Below are 19,605 nucleotides of genomic sequence, written 5' to 3' on the forward strand. Positions count from 1 at the left end.
ATAAAAAAGACCAAAAACAGTTCCTTCCCTCAAGTAGCTTCCAGTCTGATAAGGAAGACAACACGCAAACAGCCGTATAGACGTTGACTAAGTCAGTGTTGCCAGGTTTGACTCCCATGGTGGAGCCATTCTACATGTAAATCAAATACTGCTTCCTCACTGGCTTACGTTATCTTAGAGCTGTTTTCTAGAATCATTGAACAGGAAGGGCGCTTAGAAATAATCTGGTTCAATGCCTTCACCCCAGAGAAGAGGAAACCAAGGCTCAGAGAGGAGATTCTCCAGGTCACCCAGTAAGTTAGTGCCAGAGGTGGCCCTCCATCTAAGCAGAACTCTTTTGTCTATAGTACAGTGTCTTCCTTATTAGAGCTCTTCAGAAACCTAAGCCCTGCCTGTCAGGCTCTATGACTTATATTTTCTGAAACTCCCTCAGGACAAGAATCAATAATCGAGTTGCTCCCCACTGCTAGAAAATGAGACCAGGATTCCAACCTACATTCCAATGTCAATCAGATCTTGGTAGGACTTTTCTATAAGGAGAGGCTTCATGCCACATCTGCTATGATTTGAGGGTTTCTGGAAGCATTACCTATCTATCCTAACTTTCCCTTGGGGTTCTTAAAGTATTAGACAGAGCACATGTGTAGGGTGTTGCTCATTTCTGATGTCATAGAGCGGAAAGGGCCCCTAGCCCGACCTCCCAGCAAGAACAAGAATCCTTCCTGCAGCATCCCTTCAAGCTAGCTATGCAGCTTGTACTTGGATCCCTCCAGGAACAAGGAACACAGTTAGGAGGGATGCATCCTCTCTTGTCCCTGCAACTATTACCCAATCCAGCAAAGGCAGGGTTTCACCATCCCATCTCAGAGATTTTTAAGACTAAGTGAAAAGGACTTTAGGCATCGTCAAGTCCAACTCTCATTTTACAAAGCAGGAAAGTTGAGCTCAGAGAGAAGGGGCTTGTCCAAGATCACTCAATCAGCTAGAGGGCAATGGAGTCAGGGCTGGCCTCTGGGTCTTATCTGTCCTAAGCCAGAGCTCTTCCCGCTCAGCCTCACTGCCTCCCAGGCATGCCAATTTTAAATGAGAAACTTTCTTCCAATGACCTTTGGAACCAATGACTATAATTTCTTCTGGCTCAACATTCTCTAGAAGGCAAGGGTTCTGCCTAACTCTCTGGCTCCCTCTACCAATTAAATCTTTGGCTTCCTTTCAGAGAGATTATTTAAATTAATCAAGATAAGATTCTGACTTAATCTTTCCCTTAAATGGCCATTCCCTTACCAAAGGAGCATGCATATTTCTCCCAGAAGTATACTAGAGTGTCTGAGAAAAGCTAAAGATGTTGTTTACTCATCCCAATACAGTCACCCTTCTATTGATCAGCAACAATTATACACCTACATTAGCATTAAGTATACACCTACAGTGTGCCGGGCACTGTGCTGGGCAGTGAGGTACTGGAAGAGTCCCCACCCTCATGAAGTTAATATTCTATAGGGGGAAATGTCAGCTACACAAAAGATATGCAGAATGAATGCCTGGAAAATTTGGCAGGGGGAGGGAGTAGCAGCTGGGGGGATCAGGAAAGGCCTCATGCAGGAGGGAATATGTGAGCTGAACTTTGAAGACAACCAGGCATTCTAAGAGGTGGAAGTGAGGAAGGGATGCATTCCAAGTAAGGGGGAACACCTGTTCAAATCACAGAGCCAGGAGTTGGAACATCAGTAGCCACGAATAGCTACAAGGTCAGTTTGGCTGGGCCACACAGGGCATAAAGGGATTTTCTATATAAGTCTGAACAAGTAGATTGCAATCAGGTTACAACGGGGCTTTGGATACCAAGCAGGGGAATTTGCATTTTATCCTAAGATAATAGGAAGACTTTGAAGTTTGTTGAACAGAGAAGTAACATGACCAAACTGAGTGCTTGGGGAGTAACACTTTGAGGGGTGTGGGGAGGATGGACTAGAAAGAGGAAGGAGCTGAAGCAGGGAGATCGATTAGGAAGTTATGGTAATAGTCATCCTCAGATGGGTGGCAGAAGGGCCACCCAGGTGGAGAAGCATGCCACTTAGTAGCATCATCTCAACTTGAAGGTGTCAAAAGGCAGCCTTGGCCCAGGGCTAGGAAAACCCAAGCTTGGTCAGTCTTTTAAGTTCAAGAATAAGAGCCAAAGAACCCTAGGAGCTCAAACATAGAGGGGAACTTAGAAACTGCCTAGTCTATCCTCCCAACAAGTGAAGGAATCCCTCCTACAGCTTACCCTAAGGCTAGTTATCTAGCTTCTTGTATCCCTCCAGTGACATAGAGCTCCTTACCTTATGGGTCAGCCCATCTTACTGCTGGACAGCTCCAATTATTAGAAAGTTTCTCCTTAATTGGATACAAAAATCTGTCTACCTTTAACTTCTACCCATCTGTGGGTGTCCTGCCTCTAGAGTTAAGCAAAGCAATGCTCATCACCTTTATTTCCTACACAGGACAAGCCCTTCAGATGAATGGAGACAATGATTGTGTCCTCTCTCTTCCAGGTTAAATGTCCTCCTTTCCTCCAGCCTGCCCTCCTGTGGTAAGACTTCCAGTCATTATCCCTTACTGTCTCATTACCCACCTCTCATCCAAGAGGCTTCTCAATGGGGACAATTGTGGCATGGTAGAAAGAAAGCCATTTGGGGGATGGAGAAAATCCAGCCATGGTTCTATTATTAAGTCACTGGTGTAACTTGGGTAATTTCTCTTAGCCTGTTTCCTCATCAGCAAAATGAAGGACTTGGATTTCTAAGATCTCATGATCTCTGATGGGATGACAATTCTAGACATGACACAGGAATTTATCAAGATATTATCTTCTGTTTGAAAGGGGGAAAATGTTGAATCATTGCTCCCCCCTCCCCCTGTTTCAGTGAGGTCACCTCCTGTTTTCTTGCGGATTTCTTTTTGGGAGATGAAACGGGAGAAAGAGTTTTTACTGGCATCGCAGCTTAAACAGCAGAAAAATATTCAGTTATCTAATTGGCAATTACTGTCTGCCATTTCGCCGCATGCTTAGAAAATAGCAATGCTGCAGAAAGCAAACCGACCACAGTTCAAGAGAGCACATATGCAAGCTATTATCTGACCAAGAGACAGTCTAACATTCAGCTACCCCAAAATGATCGCTGGAGAGCTTGGAAAAAGCCTCCTCCCTGACCAGAAGAAGGCCAGAGAGAGTGAGCTCTGTCACTTTGACCTGAGGCAACAGCTTTCTCTGGAAACCCCTGATTCCAGAGTCTGTCCTCTCAGATCCAGGCCCAGAGAATTCATTTGTGAAACTGATTTAATGTTCTGTCAAGAACCCAAATCGATACCATGACATTTAAATAAATAATACGAATGGCAGTTCCCATTTCTCTAACATTTAATTCTCTAGTGAGAAGTGGCAGTCTGATATAGTGGATACTGGGCTGGCTTCAGAGATGGGAAGACCTGGGTTAAAGTCCTGCCTCAGATCCATGCTGCTTTGTGCGGCCCTGAGCTAGTGGAGAGTCTCTGAGACTCTGAGTTGTGGAGAAGGTACCAACCTGCACTGGTAAAAGGAGTTTCCTCTTCTGAGAGTTCCATATATGTTCTAATGAAATCATAGGTCCAGCCTTTATCTCTTAATTTCAAAAGTGTTTTCTGCACAATTGGGGCAGCTAGGTGGCCCAGTGGATAAAGGACAGGGAATGGAGTCAGGGAGACTCATCTTCCTGAGTTTAAATCTGGCCTCAGACACTTATGAGCTGTGTGACCCTGGGCAAGTCACTTAACACTGTTTGCCTCAGTTTCCTCATCTGTAAAATGAGCTGGAGAAAAAAATGGCAAACCACTCCTATATCTCTGTGAAGAAAATCTCCAATGGGGTCTTCCTGACTCCAGGCCCAGCCACCTAGCTGCCCTGTTCCCAAGCGCTCTCTCGCTCTCTCTCTCTCTCTCTCTCTCTTTCTCTCTCTCTCTCTCTCTCTCTCTCTTTCACTCTCTCTCTCTCTCTCTCTCTCAGTCTCTCTCTCTCTCACTTTCATTCTCTCTCTCTCTCTTCTCTCTCTCTCTCTTCTCTCTCTCTCTCCTCTCTCTCTCTCTCTCTCTCTCTCACACACACACACACACACACACCATCAGTGTTGGAGCCAGGATTCTAGACAAGCTGTAGATTCACATTCAGTATCAGGTTTAAAACTGAAAGAGACACAGAAGACTGTCTAGTCCAAATTCTTCATTTTACGATAGAAATTGAGGCCTAGAAAGATAAATTGATTTGCCCAAGGACACACAAGGACTTAAGTATTAGAGCTGGGATTCTAACTGAAGTCCTCAGACTCCAAATTCAGTCTTCCTTCCTCTACACCATGCAAGGTTGGATAAGATAAGGTCTGCCTTCATGAAGTTTATAATCCAGTAAGGCGATAAGACACAAACACAGGTCTTCAAACTCCCCACCCATAAACCTCTCACATTTCACACAGAACCAGGTCCATACTCATCCTCCTCAGACTTGACCAACATTCCACAGACCTGGCACAATGTCCAGGCCAGCCTCAAGCAGGAACCCACAAAACCGTGAAAGGTGGGGAATTTTCCTGTGCTGTTAAAACTGCTTGCCAAGTGTTTGCCCCCTTGCACTGACTTCTAGCTGCCCAAGGTTCCTGATAGTGTCATCCACCAGGGGTGGGCCATGGCACTGCCCTCACTTAGTCTGCCTATCTTCCCCAGGAGTGTAGGCCATACACTGGTCTTCTTCTTTCTCCCTTTCCTCAAGCCGGGTTTTTGGTTTTAATTATTTTGCCTGACACCCACAGTCATTTGTTTATTTATTTCTCAAGGCCAACACCCCTACCTAAAGGTCTTGAGTCCAAATAGGCTTGACTAGGAGAGGAGTTCCAACTAGAATGGCACAACAGGACATTTTTCTTTTCACATTAGAGGGAACAATGAAGGTGTGGAGGGAAATTCTGTTCCAGTGAAACAGAGCAGAAAAAAGTCAATTATGCTCCATTAATTATTTACCAGCTGACAATAACCCTTGGTGTTATTCCATGTGAAAGGGACCTAGGGAAAGAAGAGCCAGAGGAAAGACACAGGCCAGCAGCAATACTACATCAGGTTCAACAAATTAACCCCTGGGACATGCTGGAAAAAAAGAAATTGGTATTTTCTATGAACAGGACCTGCTCACATTCCCCCACCATCACCATCACCACCACCAATGGGATGTAATTATTGGGTTAGTGTCTCTGAGATTCTGTTCACCTGATTCTTTCTAAAGAATAAATTAAATGTGGGACTGTAGGCTGATTCCAGACTAGGGAACATTTGGTAGTCAGAAACCACCCACCCACCCCAACACCTGTCCACAGTCTCTCATCAGCAGAACTGGACCCTTAATACTCAAGGGGAATATTTTAATATTGATTTTAAAGGATTTTTTGCCAAAAAAACATATTCATGTTACCTAGTGGTTTATTTTACCCTCAAAGTCAATTTCATTAGATTGTAAGCTCTTTCTGCCTCTTTGTGTATCCCCAAAGCTTAATGTGGTGCCTGGCACATAGTAGGTAGTTCATAAATATTAATTCATTAATTGAGTAAAAGTACTCAATGAATATCTCAGCTAATAATCCAACACACACACACACACACACACACACACACACATACACACACACACTGCCCTGCCACAGAGAAAAAATGTTGATTTCCAAAGCACTTCCATATTTATGTCTCTCTCCTCTTATCATCTAAATAACCCTACAATATTATATCATAGGACTTAAAGATGGAAAGCAGCTTAGAGATCAACCAGGTCAACCTCCTCACCCCACTCTACCCCCACTGCCTCTTTTTAAGATGAGGGGTGAGAAAATCAAGGCCCACAGAAATGAAAAGACTTGCCCAAAGTCACATAGATAGTACATCAGAGCCAGAATTTGAATTGAGGTGTTCTAACTCCAAATTAAGTGCACTCTCCACTCTGCTATGGTTGGAGAAGCTGGAGCAAAGACAATCCTGGCCTCCCGCCTTGTTACAGATGGAAGTAGCTGCCCTTCTATCCTGAACCACCCTCTCTACTCCCACCGGGTTCCCTATATACTATTTCCCTGGCAGGGCTCACCTGCTCATCCCTGTGTCCCTTTGTGCTGACCGCACCCTGAAGAAACCCTGTCCCAACAGGACACGTGTTCTAGATCAGGGATTCTTAACCGGTCAGAGGTGATGCAGGGACACTCTCAAGGGCTTTCTGAAGAACTTTAGAATCAGGGGATACACTGGCACAGGACCACCCAGCATGGCGTGCCCTCATCAAAGAAGGTGCCCTGCTCTATGAGCAAAGCAGAATTGCTCACGTTGAAATGTAACATTCAGTTTTTGCCAGCCAGTTTGAGCTGACTCCAGTGGATCCCTGGCTATGTCTATCAACATCTACCATATTAGACCATCTTGGTATTATGAGAAAATAGTTTTGACCTCCATTACTCCCTGAAACAGTCTTAGCAATCACTAGGGATGTCCAGACCACACTTTAAAAACCTCTACTCCATATTTTACTTCCTTCCAGCATTTTCACTCCATCCTTTCCCCTTTATGTTTAGCACAGTACCTGACACATAGTAAATGCTTAATGAATGCTTGTCTCCTTCCTTCCTTTGGGGCTAAATAAAACAAATATAATTCCTCTTCCTTGGGATAGATTTTCAAATAGTTGCTAACAGCTATGACATTCCCCTTAAATCTTTTCTTCTCCTGGTCAAAGATCCATCTTCAAGTGGTCATACAACTTGGCCTTCCTATAGAGCGGTCTTCAAACTCTTTACTGTCCTGGCTGTCCTTCTCTGAAGGTCAACATTTTTCCTAAAGCATAGTACTCAGACTTGAACACACTATTCCAAATGCACTCTGACCTAGGCAGAAGACAGACAACAAGACTACCTATCCCTCTTCCTGGACACCATGATTATGTTAGGGAAGCCCGAGTTGCATTAGCTCTCCTGGTTGTAAAATCATGCTGTTTTGAGTTGAATGAAACCCTCCCAGATCTTTTTCAGAAAAACTGTGGTCCAGACATGCATGTCTCCCCATCCCATATTTGAGCAATTGATTTTTTTAACCCCTTAAGCATGCCCTTTTATAAGTTCAGTCCATTATTACAGCCTGTAAAGATCTTTCTGGTTCCCAACTCTGTTACCTAGCATATTTTTTATCCTCTCCAGGACTGTATAATCTGAGAATTTAAAAAAAGCATACCATCTATGGCTTAATACAAGTAAATGATGAAAATATTCACAAAATATAGCCAAAATCAGGGGATCCTTCATGAGAAACATCTTTCCAGGTTGGCATTAATTCCTCCCCTTATCTTTCTACACTCTCACTTGGTTATTTTATATATATATATATATATATATATATATATATATATATATATATACACACACACACACATATACATACATACATATGTATATACACATATATACACAAATACGTATATATGTGTGTTATATATGTATATGTGTTGTGTATATGTGTATATACACATACATGCATGCATGCATGTATGTGTATATAGCTTCCATAGATTTAATTTCCATCTCTATGCAGATTTACATAGAAGAAGCAATATTTCAAAATGGAATGTACATGTAGGCAAGAGTGAAGAGTTGAGGACAACAGCAAGCTGTGAATCTGAGTGGCAAGAAAGATGGTGATGCCCTCACAGAACTAGGGACATTCAGATGCCCCAGAAGCTACTAAACTGCATACTTTCTGGCCCCACTATATCATTACTGAGCCTATGTCCCCAAAGAGATCAAAGAAGGAGAAAAAGGTCCTTTATGAGCAAAAGTATTTGTAGCAGCTATGTAATATCCCACAAGAGGTTCACCTCCTGAGGCAGCCCGTCTTTCAACAGCTCATCTCTAAGCTGTATTTCCTTATATTGAGGCAAAATCTACTTCTCTGTAGTCTCCACCCATTGGTCTTACTTCTCTCCTTTGGAGTCTTGTGGAATAACCAGGAAATCAAATGCCAAGTTTGATTAATTCTGCCTCCACAACATCTCTCTCATTAATCCCCTATTTTCCCATTCACCACTCACCTGGATTATTGCAATAGCCTCTTAGTTGGTCTCCTTGCCCCCCCCCCCAGTGTCTCCCTTCTCCAACACATCCTCCACATAGCTATCTTATCGATATTCCTAAAACACTAGTCTGTTCGTGCCTCCAGACATACACACTCAAAAATCCTCAGTGCCTCCCTATTGCTTCTAGAAAAAAATACAAAATTCTCAGCCTGGAATTTGAAAACTCTGTGGTATGGCTCCCACCCACCTTTTCAGCCCCATTGTATATTCTTCCCCTTTGGGAATGGCTCCATTCCAGACAAATTGGCCTGCTAGCTGTTCCCCATATATGACGTTTCGGTAAAGGCTGGATGACCACCCACCAGGTATGATATGATGAGTATTCCTTTCAAGTGTGGCTTGGGCTAGATAATTACTAAGATCCCTTCCAGTTCTAAGTTCTTTCATTCTGATTCCTGCCTCCATACTCTTGTACAAGTATCACCCCCCTGCCCCAGCCCCACCATCTATGGAGGCACGTACCTGTAATCCCATCCACTGGAGAAGCTGAGGATGGTGGATCTCTTGAGCTCAGGAGTTCTGAGCTACAACGGGCTAAGCCACACTAAATTCAGCATTAAAATGGTAAGCTTTCTAGAGTGGAGGACCACCAGGTTTACTAAGAAAGGGCAAAGCAGTCCAAGTGGGAAACGGAGCAAGTCAAAGTTTCTGTGCTTATCAGAATGGGAGCAGGCTTGCAAATAGCCCTTGCACTTCCAGCCTGAGCAAGAGAGGGTGATCCAGTCAGATAGATAGATAGATTGATAGAGAGACAGACAGATGAATAAATAAATGAAAAATAAGTGAATAAGTAAATAAGTGAATGAATGAATAAGTAAATAGACAAAAGAATGAATAGATAGATAAATGGATAAATAGATGACTAGATACACGAGTAGATGAATAGATAAATAGAAAACAAGCATTTATTAAGCACCTACTAGGTGCCAGGCACTGTGCTAAGTGCCTTACAAACTTTATCTTAGTTGATCTTCACAATAACCCTGTGAGGTGGGTGTTTTTTCCCACTTTATGGTTGAGGAAACTGAGGTAGACTTGCCAAGGAGCACACAGCTGGATTCACATCACTCCAGTACAGATGGAAGGCAAAAGAATGTTTCCAGAGGACAAGTTTGTTTGGCTCTGCCCCCTCTTATGTATATAAGGTAGAGATGGAGTTTGTTTAAACAGATAGCATGTAATCTAAATAATCTCCATCCTACTCCACACACATCAGTTGGTAGCCGATCTTCAAAGCTTAGTCATGAACTGCGCACATCCCTTCCCACACACGCACCAGCTGGGGAACAAGGTCAGGGCCCTCAAGACTAAAGGCCATCACGCGAGCTGTTTTCTTTGAAAAGTCAAGAAATCCTCTTTTCTCCTTTCCCTGACCGTTGAAAGAGACTACATTTCTTGGCCTCAGACTATGGAGTAGGAAGATTCATGAACAGATCTCCCAGTGTCAGAAGGTGTGTTTCTCAGAAGGAACTGTAAGTGAGTGGTAAGTCCAGATCAGTCCTGGAATACTTGCCCATATGTCGCCTTATGTGTGCATGTATGCATGTATGTATGTATGTGTATATATACCTACATGTATGTATATATAAATACGTATGTGTGTATATATTTATATATACATGCCCCCCTACTCAGATCTTCTGACTGTAAGCCAGTAAGCATAACCAAAGAAGTATAATTAGATACCTAATGGAGAAGGAGTTTGAAATATAATTGGAGAATAGAGAATCAGAGTCCTAGAATGTGAAGTGGTTAGGAATCTTATACAACATGAGGAAGATGGTTTAGAGAAAAAGAGACACCCTTTAACTTACTGTCTTCACCTTCTTAATCTTATCTACCCAAACTAAATAAATTGGTGCCAATTTATTTGACTTCAAGCTGTACCAAGCAACCTCTCTCTTCTCCGTTCCTTCCCTTCCATTCTTTCCTTTCCCAGAGACAAGGGGCCTGCCAAGCTCACTTAGCCCAAGAATGGAGGAAGACAAGCTCTTCAGACTATTTTAATGATAATAATGATAGATTGAGGCTCCAGAGAGCTCAGAATCCTTTACATTCATGGCCTTATTTTTCCTCACAACATTTCTAAGGAGCAAAAAATGTTCTCCCCATTTCCCAGACAAGGAAATTGAGGGGTTTAGAGGGTAAATAATTCCTACCCAAGCTTACTGGGAGCTTAGACTCCAATTTTCCACACCCCTAATCTGATTCTCACTTCCCAGGACTTGGCATGCCCAGGAATGGTCATTTCCAGACTCCAAATCTTAAGGCTGGAGTTCAGCGGTATTCAGAATGGGGGATGGGGAGAAGGAGAAAGGGAAGATTCAGAGACTGTCGGTCAGTTCTTAAAGGAGTGTCACCACACTTACCCCTGGCCAGGCAATGGGATAGAGTCCAAGTGGCTAACCCCTGGGAATGCCATCATGTTTATCCCAATCTGGAGCAGGGCCTGGTCACAACTGTCTGGTCCCTGGAAGGAAAAGAGAACATGGTTATTGGTGACAATGTGGACCAGGAGCACAGAGATGGGTCAAGAAATCAGTGACATTGAAGGTTAGGGACTTTGAAAAGTATATAATCCAATCCTCTCTTTTTACAAGTGGCAAAGAAAAACCTTTAAGATCACACAGAGAGTTAACAGCAAAGATAGAATTTCAGCCCAGGACTTCTGACCAGCTTGGGCACCATCTTGACCTGTAAACTTTCCTTATCATATCTTCCTTGTTAAGTCAGAAACTGACCCTTTCTTCAGTCATAATTTCTGGTTTGGACCACCCATTAAGGTCCTGCGTCCCTATCTCAGGAGCCCAGCCAAATCAAGATTTGTGTGAGCCAAGAGGATTAATATATTATGAGGCAGCCTGCTCTCCTCCCAGAATCCTCGCCCTGACACTAACTGGATGCGGCCAAGTTGGTCAGAGCCTTCGAGTTTTCATCTTTACAGTGGGCGACGTTCTTCCTGCCTACCTCGTGGGGCTACCTCGAGGTTTAGGATAAAACTAAACAGTGCAAAATAACTCTCAGACCCAGAGGATCCTGAGTGTTCTCTTTCTGGAATAACTTACCACAATACTTCACACATGCATTAGAGCTCAGACATAATTCCCACTGAGAAAACAACTGGCCCGTAATAATGCACTCAGGGGAGAGAGTCCCCATCCAGCCAAAATCTGCCTGCTCCCTGGAGTTGGGTGGAGAGAACCTGTAATGCATTTGTTTCTTCTTAATGGAAAATTCCTGAGATTTCCCCTACAACTTTCTCTTTAGAGAATGTGATTTCCTTTCTTGAAAGACTTGCCTCAGGACTCATCTGTGAAACAAGCTGGGTCTTCCCTCTACTGAAGTGTACAAATTTCTGGGGGCCTGAAACCTGTTACATTTGATCTCGGAAGTTACAAGAAATGGTTTATCTCCCAGAATGTATCCTACAAATTTAGAGCTAGAAGGGGACTTTCATTCAATTGCCTCATTTATAGGTTCAGTATCCAAGATCACAATGCTAATTAATCAATGGTAGATTTGGGACTGAAACCCTAGATGTTCTTCCTCCCAGGCCAGGCCTTTAGCCATCACGATGCCCTGCCCTTCACTACATCCTTAAAAGTGCGTTCTCCAAGGAGAGGGCCCAGTTCTTGGGTGGGACCACATGCATTTAGACTCTTCTCCCCCACAAGAGGGAATTCAGAAAAAGCTCAGCCTCTTCCTGATTCTCAAGAGGATCACCTTCTCCCATGACAGTCACCTAAAACCTCTCCAGTCCTGGTGCCCATACACTGTTCTCCCTCTTAGATTTCCTATATCTGCTGTTACCACAATCCTCCCATTGATCTAGAGCTTAGATTCTTTTATTAAGGGGATTTGTTCTGTGAAGTTTGGATTCACTCAAAGGGCCGCACTTGAAGACCTAGAGGACCTCGTGTGGCCTCGAGGCTGCAGGTTCCCCAACCTTGATCTACGTTCTTGTTAACCTCAGTTAATAGGTCCTATTAATTCTACCCCACTATCAATACTGCTATAGTAATATATCCCCCACTGCCTACTGAATTTAAGTCATTTGAGCATTTATTAGGGACCTACTGTGTACCACTAACTGTGCTGAAAGCTGAAGATGCAAATACAAAAATAAAAAGATCCCTGCCCTCAAGGAGCTTAAATTCTAGAGAAACAGCAAGTACATAGATGATATAATAATGATAGCTAACATTTATATAGTGCTTCCTGTGTGCCATGCACAGTGCTAAGTGCCTTACAAATATTATCTCATTTGATCCTCACGGCAACCCTGGGAAGGGGCTATTATCATGCCTGTTTTACAGAGGAGAAAGCTGAGGCTAACAGAGATTAAGTCATTTACCCAGGGTCACACAGCTCATAAGTGTCTGAAGTCAGATTTGAGCTCAGGCCTTCCTAGCTCTAGAACTTCAAGAAGTTTTGTGTGTGTACATATATATATGTATAGATATATATGTGTATATATATGTATATGTATATATATACATGTATGTATGTATATGTGTGTATGTATATATAAACTTCTTGTTGTTGAGTCATTTTTCAGCATGTCTTCTTGGCAAAGATACCAGAGTGGTTTGCTATTTCCTTCTCCAGCTCATTTTACAGGTGAGAAAACTAAAGCACACAGGGTTAGGTGACTTGCCCAAGGTCATACAGCCAGCTGGTGTCTGAGGCTGGATTTGAACATAGGAAGATGAGTCTTCCTGACTCCAAGCCAGGCCCTCTATCCACCATACCACCTGGCTGTTCATACTATATGTTGATAAAGGCTTAAAAATGCATTCTCCTCTCTTATTTGAAAAGCTGGGGTCTTATGGATGTGAAACACTAAATATGCTGCTATTTCAGTCGATGTGTTTGCTCATTTTGTTGATCCGCTTTTCTCTTTTTCTTGCCTACAAGGCTAGGTGGATAAGGTAGAGAGTAGGAAATGACAGAGATATAAAAACAGAAGGTATCAGTAAAGGTTTAACATTATTAAAGAAAAAGTTGGTTGTACTGAATAGGATATTGGAGTTCTAAGAAGAGGCCAGTTAGCCAAAGCCTTCTGTGGCAGGAGATTCATTTTAGAGATACTGGCCACAGAGAAAATTCTGTATTAAAAAATCACTAAGGAATGAATAGCAGTCTTTTTCATGCTTCCCCTCCCATCTGGCTCACTCTCAATCACCAAATGTTGATGCTTTTCCTCATAAAAGGGGAAAATAACATTTGCTCTTGTTCTCTCCACATCAGAACTTTTTTAGAGAGGAAAGTGGATTTGGATGCAGAGGTCTTGAGTTCAAATCCTGTAGCAACAATGTGGTTAGCAGCAGCTGTTGAGGTGTAAGACCCAACAAGACTAGCAACAAGAGCTGCCAGCACAGGTTCTTTGATCTGCTTTTCTCACAATTTCACTTTAATCACACATACATATATATCATTCACTTAGTTCAGGGGGAAAAGCCAGCACCCTGAACTTCAGAGCAAATACAAACAAATTACAAACAGAGACAATATAAACAGACCAAATCACAATTCATAGCTACCAGAGAAGAACCAATGGGTCTGCATGAGCAAAGCAGTTACAATGGCTTGCCCAAAGCCCCTCCCTGATTACCACTACAAATCCCAGCTCTTCTACTTATCAGTTTTAGACTTTTTAATAAGCCTTTCATTTTCTTCCTGTGTAAAATGAGGGATGAGAAGAAATAAACTATTTCAAAGGTTCCTCTTAGCTCTATAGCCTATGACCCCAAGCAACAGGGCTGCGCAATGTGGTAGAGGGGAGTAGTCCTCTATATCTGGAATCAGAGGACCTAGGTTCAGATCCTGTCTGTCTCTATGCAAGCGATAACATTCCCTAAAGAAAAAAATCTGGAATCATGATATGGAATCGGACTGATACTTCCAGATTCCTGGCAAGCAGCCTTGTGCTAGTTTATAGTTAATAACTATGCTCTGTACATTCAGATTATGAAAATAAAGTTGCATTGAATATTTTTAAAAAAGAGATACTCTGGACCTCAACTTCCACGTCCAGAAAAGGAAGAGGTTAGAATATATAGCTTCTAAGGTCCTTCCCAGCCGTGAGTCTATGGTCCTACTATGCTGCCCAGCATCCTGAAAGGTCAGGATGAGAAATTCCTTCCTGTGGCCATTGACTCAGGATGGAGGTGGGGTAGGGTGAGAGATGGAAAGAATGGGGAGAAGTGAGAGAGGGAAGTTTCCCACCCCCAGCAAGTCAGGAATGGCAGGAGGCCTGTCCCACATCATTAGGAGTCCAGAGATGGAAACGGCAAGCTATATTTCATCCACACTCTTCTCCAAGTGATGGGAGAGAGGCGGGGGAGCCTGTAATTTACAAGAAGGACTTGAAATTCTAAGTGCTTATGACTTAATTCAGCCGCTGGTATTGATGGTTCCATTTAGATCATTCCATTTTATCCTGCCCAATACATTAAAAGCCAAACCTTACTCACCTCCATTTGGCTAATGAGGCTCGGTGGCTTTGACAGTGAATGACAGCTATTTACAGTAAATTATTCAATTAGAGCAGAGGAAAGTGAAAATTCCATCTGGGGTGGTTGGATGAGACCAAATCTGAATCCCAGCCAGAAGCGGGGCTTGGCCACGGAGGCTCAATTGTTTAATCTTTAGAAGGGGCTTCAGGGAGTCCATTATAACTGTGTCAGGGTGGGGGTGGGAAGGGAGAAGGCTGTAAAGGATCAATATTATGGAAGGTAGTTAAAGTGCTGTGGTCGGGTAGCTACTTCATCCCAGGCCATTCTCAGCTTTAGGGCAAATATAAACTTCTTCAGGTCAGGATATCTAAGTCATCTACATCTAAGAGATGAAGTATCTCGTTATAGGATCATTGATTTAATGATCACAATAGCTAGGCTTTTGTATGCTACTTTAAGATTTGCAGAGTACTGTGAAAAATATCTCAATTTTATCCTCACAATAACCCTGAGAGGTAAATGCTATTATTAACCCCATTTTACAGATGTGGACATTGAGGCAAGGAGCAGTTAAGTGGCTCGTCCAGGGTCACCCAACCAGAAAGTGTCTGGGGCACGATTTGAACTCAGATTGCTCTGACTCCAAGGTCAGTGCTTTAAATTTAGATCCTCGGAGGTCATCTAGTCCAACTCCCTCTATCAAAAGAAGGAGAAACTGAGGCCCAGAGAGGTTAGTTAAGTGACTTCTACATGAGATCTTTTCTGGTCCTCCCAACTGCAGACACAACTTCTCCCCTCCAAATTAGTGTATTTACATGATCCATATCTAAACATACGTGTCCTCTACCCTTGAGGGAAAGGTAGTTGACTCACTTTTGTCTTTGTGCCTGTTGCAAAGTGATAAATTAATAAATACTTCCTGAGTCATTGAAGGACTCACTAATTGCCCAAGGTCACACAAACAAGTTTCCAGTGACTTAGAGCTGGGATATGAACCCCAGCCTTCTTCCAGTCCTGGAATCACTTCTTACCAGACCCGTTAACCACGGCATGAACAAGTCCCTTTGCCTCTATTTCTTCATCTATAAAATGGACCTGATAACCTTCAGTCTGACTCTTGAAGAGCTGCCAAATGAGAGAATGGCTGTGAAAACGTTCTACAGAGAGTAGAGCTCTAGGCATCTATCAGGGGTCCTGGAAAGAGCAACAGTTGGAGCCCCATGCGGTCTGGTCACTGGGTATTCGGCTGGAAAAGAGGAAGGGTTGGGGAAGGGGTGCTTTCTATGATCTGTCTCTTTTCTCCATCTCACAGAGCCCTGTGAGAAACCACAATGGAATTTAATTTGGAAACGGAGGAGAGGAGGGTGGTTTCCCTCTCATCCCATCCAACTCAAATGAGGCTACTCCCCGTGTCCTGCCTGGGCAGCCTCTGGTATCAGGAACTTCCCAGAGATCCTTGTTACAGTCAGCTTTCTCTTGCAGGGCATCAGGGTTTTCCAGTACAAGCAACAATCTTCCCCCATTTTCTCCCACCCTCATCTTTCCATCTCTGAACTAATCAATAAGCCAGCTCTCTGCTGTCATGATGAATTACCCCCTAAAGAGCTTAAACCACCACCTCCCAGCCATGCCCTCAGCCTTAATTAACCCAAAGGGAACTCCCCGTTCTAAATGGAGTGACTCATCAGCTACCTACCATTCCATACACCACACACACACCCCACCAGCACCACACCCACTGCCCCCCACCACTCAGCCAGCCCTAGACTCGCTCTATAACTCAGACAGCCACAGCCACAGCCCACCATTAATTAGCGCCTAACCTAAATGAGCCATTCTGGCTCCATTTAAATTCTAGGTCCCTTGAAACTTCAATGTGATTTTTTTTAACCCCTCAAAGGATACCAGTGGAAAAAACAGAGGAGGAAACATGGCTACCTCCTTTCTGTACAGTGGGGTGACCAGTCCATTGATAACATTGTCCAAGAACGTCACAATCTCAGGTCTCAGAATCATAGGATCACAAATGGGGAGTTGGAAAGGACCTTAGAGGTCCCTTAGTCCAATCTCCTCATTTTACAGATAAGGAAGCTAAAGGGGAGGGGAAGGGATTTGAAAGGGTTAGTGAAGAAATTTCCCAAAGCTCAGACATAGTGAGTTAGGTGGGATTTGAACACAGATCTCCCAAACCAAAGGCCAGGACACTTTCTACTGATTAACACTGCCTCAGATCTTTTTGCTTAAAGATTTTTCTATGTTACAAGGGAGCGTTCACTTTTAAGGAGGGTAAGATCTCCAAAAAATGACTAACATATAAACAAAAGGTATCTTTGCTATTTGTTCAATTCAGAATAAGAATAACATTTTTAAAAGGCACCATGTTTAAAAAACTTTAAAGTTTTTGGTGTTCCACCAATGCAGGATCTTTTTTTTTGATGGGGGTGGGGTTGACTGCATATTTGTTAAAAAGGGTTTTGTTTTTCTTCATTTTTTTCCAGTGATGAGGGAAGAATGGGAGAGAGGGAAAATATTTTATTAATTGAAAAAAAATTTAATAAAATGCCCCCAAAAGTTAACAGTATCATAACCTCCTAGGGGTCTCTTGGTAATATGTCCATTCCCACATGGCTTCCCCTTCAGGAGTCCCATAATAATAACAGCAGATAGCATAATAATACAGAGCTTTAAAGTTTGCAAAGAGCTTTATAAATATGATTTCATCTGACCCACACAACAATCCTGGGAGGCCGGTACTGTTATAATTATCCCCATTTCACAGATGAGAAAACTGAGGCAGACAGCAGTGAAGTGACTGACTCCAGGTCCATAAGCCTCCTTCACTGTGATGGAACCAGAAACAAGACTAGTAGTAGGGCTTCTCCCTGGAGAAGGTAATGGATGATTCTACTTCCTAGGATGCAGTTGGAAGGCTCAGAGCCCTAGGCTGAATGAAGGGCAACCACCACATGCACATTTTAAGATAAACCAAATTGATACCTGATAACTATATAAAGGAGATAACAAACCGAGGGCTGCTGGGGCCTGAAGGAAAGTCATTCTGCTCTCCCTCTGAAAATTATTTTGCATTGCTTTGCATGTGCTTTGCATTTATTTATTTATTTACATGCATTTTTCTCCAGTCCAAAGTAAGTTCCTTGAGACATCTAATTTATCTTTGTAATAGTGTTGTTTAGCAGTGCCTTTGAAAACATTAGGAGCTTAATAAATGTTGATTAAATGAAATTGAATTACTGAGGGTGAGGAGGGAGCCAATGAGTCAGGGAAGAAGGAATCATGGAGGGTTTCATGGAGTGATTGGCATTGGAGAAGCATCCTCAGGAGGAAATATGGATACGGAGTCAGGGGATACTAGGTTCAAGATCAGGGGCATTAACTGTGTCTGTGTGATCTTGGGCCACCATTTAACCTCTCTGTGCCTCAGTTTCCTCCCACCATGTGTAGTTTTTGTGAGGAGCAAATGGAATGTTTATTTAAACAATTCTTAAACTTTGAAATGCCACATAAATGTATTTGGTTGTAGCTTTATGGATAAATGCAGGTTTCAACAGGTATAAATTTAAGAACGGGGATGGATGAGAAGGTGTTCCATACAAAGCAGATGGTTCCACAGGAACATATGCATGGGAGCAGAGAGAGGAAGGGAGTGCTGAGTTGGGGCGGGGGAGGGAGAGTGCAAAGTACTTCATTTTAGCCAGAGTATGTGGGAAGGGCAGATATAAAGCATGGAATGGACAGTGAATGCAGACATACTTGTGGAATGACGGAAGGTGGAAGGCTAGGTCTATTTAACAAGCATAAAAATCCCTGACACAGCATGGTGTGGTAGATAGGCTTTGGCATCAACAATACCAGAATTCGAAGCCTTCTCTCTGTTCTATATTAGTTGCATAAAAATGATAAATCCCTTAACCTCTAAGAACCCTAATACCAACTGCCAGCCTACATCAGACACCAAGTTTCTATATTGTCAGTCCCCAATACTGATGAAACTACAGATTCATGGCTTTTTTCTAATAAATGCTTACAGACAAATTGATAGATTAATTATACCCTGAAGAAATGACCAGGATGCTGAGAGGACTGGAAACTACATCATGTCAGAAGAAATCAGAAACCTTTAAAAATCAGGTGGCTGCTATTCAATCTTTTCAGTCTGTCTGACTCTTCATCACCCCATTTGGGGTTTCCTTAGCAGAGACACTGGAGTGGTTTGCCATTTCCTTCTCCAGCTCAATTTCCAGTTGAGAAAACTGAGGTAAACAGGCTTAAGTGACTTGCCCAGGGCCACACAGCTAGTAAGTGTCTAAGGCCAGATTTGAACTCAGAAAGACAAGTCTTCCTGATTCCTGATACACACACACACACACACACACACACACACACACACACACACACGTCTCCCCAAGATCCCTACAAGCAATCCCTGTGACACCAAAATGAATATACAACCCAGATGTCAATAAATAACTACAACTCCCAAACATTTATTTGGAGCTCAGCAAAGAGCTCCTGGGGGTCTTGCTGGCTTTCTTCACCTATCTACTCCCCAGTCTAACTGAGATATTTCCCTTCAAAGTGGTAACTCTGGGAGTCTGCAAAATGATGGAGCCCCTAGTGGAATCATTTTCTCCTGAGAAACCTAGCCATCACAGTATTTGGCATCCAATCCTTCCCTTTCCAGTCTCTGTGGTCTAATATTTCTCTTCCAAATGCCATCTGTGTGTCAAATGATCAGAGGATCAAATGTGATATTTGCAAAGCTTTTAGCATGGTGCCTGCCATACTGTAGGCACTTAATAAATATCCGTTTCTCTCCTCCTTCCCTATTCTTATCCAGTCTTACGTCCTGGTTCAGGAGATGAATGTTTTGGATTCCTACCAGTCCGTCTATCTTTGTGAAGTGTGGTGGGACCTGAGTCTGGTTCTAGACTGGTCAGAACACCAAAGGCTGGACTGGATGAATGTAAT

General features: G+C 42.9%; 1 protein-coding gene across 1 annotated transcript in view; it reads right to left on the reverse strand.

Moving 5' to 3' along the window:
• The window catches only part of INSC (INSC spindle orientation adaptor protein), a 121,480-nt gene extending 110,634 nt beyond the window's left edge, over nt 1-10,846 (reverse strand). Inside the window, exons 1-2 of the mRNA XM_036765103.1 lie at nt 10,832-10,846; nt 10,528-10,628 (exon numbers count right to left, since the gene is read on the reverse strand). Of these exons, the coding sequence (XP_036620998.1) occupies nt 10,528-10,628; nt 10,832-10,846 (116 nt within the window). The remainder of the gene's footprint in view (nt 1-10,527; nt 10,629-10,831) is intronic.
• Between the last annotated feature and the right edge of the window lie 8,759 nt (nt 10,847-19,605).

The sequence above is a fragment of the Trichosurus vulpecula genome, chromosome 6, assembly GCF_011100635.1.
Source record: "Trichosurus vulpecula isolate mTriVul1 chromosome 6, mTriVul1.pri, whole genome shotgun sequence".
NCBI lineage: Eukaryota > Metazoa > Chordata > Mammalia > Diprotodontia > Phalangeridae > Trichosurus > Trichosurus vulpecula.